This window comes from Priapulus caudatus, unplaced genomic scaffold (assembly GCF_000485595.1).
Source record: "Priapulus caudatus unplaced genomic scaffold, Priapulus_caudatus-5.0.1 Scaffold1594, whole genome shotgun sequence".
Classification (NCBI taxonomy): domain Eukaryota; kingdom Metazoa; phylum Priapulida; class Priapulimorpha; order Priapulimorphida; family Priapulidae; genus Priapulus; species Priapulus caudatus.
The window spans coordinates 29,541-35,708 of NW_014578655.1; the positions used below are offsets into that span (position 1 = coordinate 29,541).

Consider the following 6,168-nt stretch of genomic DNA (forward strand, 5'->3'; position numbering starts at 1 on the left):
AGTGGGGGAAAGGTCAGATATCAGACATTTTCTGAGGACATGGTCTAACGGACCGAGTGCAAAACTTTTAAGTAGGCACCTACTAGAATTCCATTAATGACAATGTGTCAGAATTTGTGTTTTCCAATGGCAGCTAAGCCTATTAAATTACTATCAAAACTACCTACTAGTAATCAGATTATCCATCCAGTAATCAGGTCCATCTATTAGTAATCTATTAGTAATCAGTCATTAGTAAGCCTATAAAATTTACTAAATCAGTAAATGAATATATAGGCCTAATCACACTTATTCATTTGTTAACAGAAAAAACAAATCGCACAACTGAAGGCAAAGAAGCCGGCTCCCACAACAGCGACAACGGCAGCTGGTAAAAAGACATGGACGTTCCGTAAGTCAAGAGAGTTTAATCTATTTCCAGAGATGATTTTCGTGCATTGTGATTGGTGAGTGAATGCACTGTTCATGCATTGCGAGTCGGTCAAAAAATTCATTACTTACAGCATGTATGAATAACCTTTGATGCGGTCCCAAAATATTAATTGATCAGGTTTCTCCCCAGGAATTTCAGAATGCATGTGGTTTATTGTAGACGAATTGGGGAGGCGCAGTAGGGGGTTGTACCAAAAAGAGACAATTACACGTGCCATGCCATGATGGCATAAGCGGCCCTGATACACAAGTAAACTCTATCAGTTCGAAAACGCATTCATCAACCTGTGAAAACACAACACGACCGCGTTGGGATCGTCAAAAGTAACACACAACTGGAAATTGAGCCATGTCAATTAGACAATTATGGGACCAGAGGATTTACGTGATGTGGCAAGTTAGCTTTAACTTTGAAGGCACGTAGGACCCGACCGACCGAAAGGCCTGGGGAGAACCCTGTTGATGACTCCTTATTCACTTAACAATTGTTTACTTTCCGTTACAGCGTCAGAAGTGCCAGACGACCCCAAAGAAGCAGCAAAGCAGCTGATAAAATCAGGCGTACGTGGTTTATTCATTTGTCTGAGCCTCAAACTTGAGGCTTTTTGTTTGAGGATTTTTCTACTGCGATATGCAGTGTTGATCTGTCTATTTGATAAACTTTGTCTCTCTCCGTCTTCGATGTAGTCCCTTGGACATTGAAGACTAATATTTACGAAGTTATGTGGTTTATATTGTTGTAACGCATAGAAATAAAAATATTACGCGACTAGATATGTCAAGACTCTCTGAAATAGCAATAAATGCACTCATCGATTGCATCATGACTTGATGCCGGAATGTACTGCGCGCCTGTAATTCTGTAGATGTGAAAAACGAAGATGCGTAATTTGCTTCTTTTTACTGACGTCTGGAATTTGTGATAACTGCAGGCGATACAGGCTATTAAAGGAGGCCATAAGGAGAGCAGAGGTTTCAAGCGGTCGCGCACCTTGGAACGCAGACTTACGGTAGGTGGCAATCTCTTGAGTGCCTATGTTTCGCCGCACCTCGTCGTTAGAGCGCACGTGACAGCAGGGAAAAAATACCTTTTTTTTTACGGGAGCTCTTTTTCAAAAGTCTGTGGAAAAAATAGCTCTTGACAAAAATTTTAAAGGAGCTGTTTTGAGCCTCACAGGAGCGATTTCGGAGGTTTGAAGAGCGAATCGCTCATCGCTCCCCTGTATTTTTTACCCTGCGTGACAGAGTAACTGTTTCTTCGGCGATGATATCACCGATGCATTTCGTTACAGGGCAAAACGAGATTGTGCATTTTTTGTAGCGGCACCGTTTACTAGATATAAATGGAAGATTGTTGGTAATAGACATTGTGCCTAAGTCACTGATCTCTATAAACTAACTGGATGGCGGTTAGCTTATCCACGGTCGGTAAGAAAGTGACGCCACCGCGCCACTGCCGCCATCTTGCCACCACTCCCAAAAGCTGATGTCTGCTGGTGTGCGCTCCACAACATTTCAATTGGATAATGACGAAATGTGGCTTATTTTATCATTTTTATTCGCACGAAAACAAACCTTGATAAGCACACGGCAGAATTTGATATATTTTTATAGATAGATATATACGGCGGGAGAAAAAGAGGAAGAAAATATGATAATCTATACATGGAGGTTTCTGATGTGACGTCACGTGACACTTGAAAATTCGGCTCAGCCTATTGGCCTGATGCTATTTTGAGAAGTGGTGTCATGGTGTCTGGTGACTTCACCTATTGGCCACTAACAGCTGTCCAGTTAGTATATATAGAGAGATGAGTAACTCCTACTAGGAGTGGTGTCTTGGCGTTCGGTGGCTACACCACGTGGCCACTAACAGGTAGTATATATAGAGATGAGTAGTCCTAAGCTTGCTTGATCCGTATCTATGATAACTGGTCGCGCAGGACACCGGCGAAAAGACAGACACGAAGCCAGTTGGATTCCAGCCGTTTAGCGTCGTCGCTGCATCTAAATCTGGCGAGGAAAACATAGACAGCTCTAGGGTGAGTACTACATGTATTTGTTTTTGAATTACACGCGATAAAGATTTAATAATGATAATGATAAGTGACTACAGTTGGTGCCACGATTTCCTTGATTTTCGCATTTAATTGTCACGTTATTTCAGTTTGAAACTATAGCTTCGGGGTTTAGTATATAATTATATCATAAGTATATAGTGTATAGCAGGGCCTGACTGGGAAAATCATTCAGGCCGGGATATATAGCGCGAAATATAGCCCCAGTTAGGCCACTTTTTAAGCGGGGGGGATCTTGGGGTCCCGGACGTGACGTCACTGCGCCCTCACCTATAATGGCCTGCAGGCCGCAGATTTAAAAAATATGTGTGGCCTGCAGGCCGCAGATTTATTCATTTTTTTAAATTTGGGGGGGGGGCAGGCCACTTAGCAGGGAAAACTCCCGGTGCTCCCGATCACCAGTCCGTTCCTGGTATGTAGTATGTTATAACTATTATATAGCGAGATTGACGCGATGGATGTTTATTTAAAAAAAACGATCTGCCGAAAAACATTCTAAAGCAACCCGTGGTCGTTTTCACCCGACTACATGTCGGTAGATTGGCGTTGAAATCATCTCCGTGATATTGTTTTTTGTGATAGGGCGGCGGTGGCGGCGGCGGGGGCGGCGGCGGAGGCGGTGGCGGCGGCGGCGTCGGCGGCGGCGGCGGGGGTCGTCCGCCGGCGAAGGTCAAGAAACTGTACGAGAGTTTTGTGCGGGGTCCGGACGAGCCGAGCGAATCCAGAGGTACGTGTCCGAGTGTCCGAGTGTATCGTGGCTGTTGCGAAATCTAACGTCGATCGAGTCGTAGCCCGTGAAACAATGGCAATCGGGCAAGTCGTCGTTGGCACGTTCCATTGTTTCCTTTGTGAGGGCGGCGAGCGTGCGCAGCGGCGGGACTTTGACTACGAACGGGAGCCGCGGCGCTGCAACACGATCTAAGTGCGCGGCTACAACGTTCACTTGTTTCTCTCTTGCGCGCGTGTGCAGACGGCGGCCACCGCGCGGCAGGGAAGCGAGCGCGGCTACAACGTTCACTTGTTTCTCTCTTGCGCGCGTGTGCAGACGGAGGCCACCGCGCGTCGGGGGAGCGAGCGCGGCTACAACGTTCACTTGTTTCTCTCATGCGTGCGCGCGTGCAGACGGAGGCCACCGCGCGTCGGGGGAGCGAACGCGGCTACAACGTTCACTTGTTTCTCTCGTGCATGCGCGCGTGCAGACGGAGGCGACCGCACGTCTGGGGAGCGAACGCCGCGGCGGGACTTTGACTACGAGCGGGAGCCGCGGCGCGGCAACACGATCTACGTGCGCGGCTACAACGTCACCGAGGAGATGCTGCGTAAGACCTTCGTCAACTTCGGACCCATCCTCAACGTCTCGATGGAAGCCGAGAAAAAGTATGTGCGAGCGAGAGGGGGGTGGGGGTTGGGGGGCGCCACCGCATTGCGGAATCGTCGGCAGCGGGGATTGGGGGCGCCACTGCAGTGCCGATTTGTTGACGACGGAGGTGCGGGGGTGGGGGTCGCCCATTTCGTCGTCGGTTCAAGAAGCGATCACCATTGCAGTGCGTTGCACGCGTGTCCTTTGGTGGTTACGCCGCTGTTTCGTTTACGTGTTCGAGAGAAAAAGTAGGTGCACGTGCACCATTTCGTCGCTGACGGGGGTTGGGGGCGCCACCGTGTTACCGATTAGTCGGTGGTGGAGGGTTGGGGGCACCACCGTGCTGCGGATTCATCGGCAGCCGGGGTTGGGGCGCCACCGCATCGGCAATTTGAGACATCGACAGCCATTGTTGCAGATGCGGGATGGGGTGGTGTCGGCCGTTTCATCGTCGATTCGAGAAGTGATCGCCGTGATTGCAGTAGTCGCGTTTCACGTGCGTGCTTTGTTGTGGTTACGTCGGCGTTTTGTTGCCGGGGTTACGCATTCGTGAGGTTTCTCCGCCCCCCTGCTGGGATGCATCGCTAACGTCGTCTGTTGTTGCATTTTGCAGCTGCGGATTCGTTACGTTCCAGACAAACCAGGCGGCGGAACAGTGCATAAATGAGGTGAGTGTATAGCACACGGTCACCTACTGTAAATATGCTTCCGATTGTTTTGCACGGCAAAACATGAAGCAACATCCATCTAATCCAATCAATCAATCGATCACATCATCACAAATGTGTTGATTGAAAAAACAACACGCATCCGGTTGGTCCTTTTGCAGCCTCTTTCTACGTGAGCGGCCGGTTTTCATTGTTCTGCTTTTGAAGTACTCGTTAGATTCCCCCCCCCCCCAAAAAGTTGTTGACGTAGTATTTCGAATTTTCGGGGTGGGTCCCCGGTGTTCTTTTGAGTGTCTACGGTCAGTAGCACTACGAGTATTTTCGATACAGTATTCATTACATACAGATTACAGTTCATAGCAGTAGTTTGAATGCTAGCCTGGGTTGCATGGGGCTGGGTCCCATTTTCAGGATCAAAGTTAGTCTCAACATGAACATTTTCTCGTAGACCGGACGTAATAAACCACACATATATAGCTGCTCAGAGGCGCCATCTTTCAAATAAAATTGGTATTAAAATTTTGACTAAATTTTGCCTGCAACCCTGAATGTATTCTTAACATCAACTTTTTCTCGTAGACCGGACCTCTGCACGCAGCGTACAAGAAACTTCGCCACGTTCCTGTCGACAGTCTGAGCAAATACTAATGATCAATTACTAATGATGAATTATTTATGATTTATTATAATTGATTTATTACTAATGACTAATGATTTATTACTAATGACAAGACTGTGATTTGTTTCTGACACTGGAGCCCCCCTGGACATTTTTAGGCGAGAGGTAATTGACAGACGGCAGCAATACGAGTCTTTCTCGTACGATTTCAGATGAACGGCAGCATGGTGCAGGGAGTAACGTTGAAGGTGTCGCTTGCGAGGAGGCAGCCCGTCATAGATCTCCCCGCCGCCGACGTAACGACGTCGTCCTGGTCTGCTATCGGTAAGGCGAGGCGTCGCTCACCACAATCTATTTCACGATCTATGTTACGGTCTATGCCACGATCTATGCCACAATCTATGTCACGGTCTATGTCACGATCTATGTCACGATCTATGCAACGATCTATGCCACGATCCCCACGATCTACGCCACCATCTACGCCACCATCTATGCAACGATCTATGCCATGATCTATGCCACGATCTATGTCACAATCTAAGCCACGATCTATGCCACGGTCTATGTCATGATCTATGCCACAATCTATGTCACAGTCTATGTCACGATCTATGCCACGATCTATGTCACGATCTACGTCACGATCTATACCACGATCTATGCCACGATCTACGTCATGATCTACGCCACGATCTATGTCACGATCTATGTCATGACCTACGTCACGATCTATGCCATGATCTATGTTGTTGTGACCAGCGTCGGTATGTAGGGAGCGTGAATGTAGCTGCTGCTGCTGCTACTACTGCTGCTGCTGCTGCTACTACCGCTGCTGCTACTACCGCTGCTGCTGCTACTGCTGTTGTTGTTGTTGCTTCTGCTGCTGCTGCTGCTACTGCTGCTACTGCTGCTGCTGCTACTGCTGCTACTACTCTGCTACTCTGCTACTACTGCTGCTGCTGCTGCTGCTGCTACTACTGCTGCTGCTGCTACTACTGCTGCTGCTGC

General features: G+C 48.1%; 1 protein-coding gene across 1 annotated transcript in view; it reads left to right on the forward strand.

The window, feature by feature from the left end:
- The window catches only part of LOC106817094 (negative elongation factor E-like), a 19,734-nt gene that overhangs the window by 5,406 nt on the left and 8,160 nt on the right, over positions 1–6,168 (forward strand). Inside the window, exons 2-11 of the mRNA XM_014821742.1 lie at positions 307–391; positions 938–993; positions 1,365–1,442; positions 2,376–2,474; positions 3,093–3,114; positions 3,145–3,237; positions 3,710–3,887; positions 4,484–4,538; positions 5,370–5,481; positions 5,757–5,924. Of these exons, the coding sequence (XP_014677228.1) occupies positions 307–391; positions 938–993; positions 1,365–1,442; positions 2,376–2,474; positions 3,093–3,114; positions 3,145–3,237; positions 3,710–3,887; positions 4,484–4,538; positions 5,370–5,481; positions 5,757–5,924 (946 nt within the window). The remainder of the gene's footprint in view (positions 1–306; positions 392–937; positions 994–1,364; positions 1,443–2,375; positions 2,475–3,092; positions 3,115–3,144; positions 3,238–3,709; positions 3,888–4,483; positions 4,539–5,369; positions 5,482–5,756; positions 5,925–6,168) is intronic.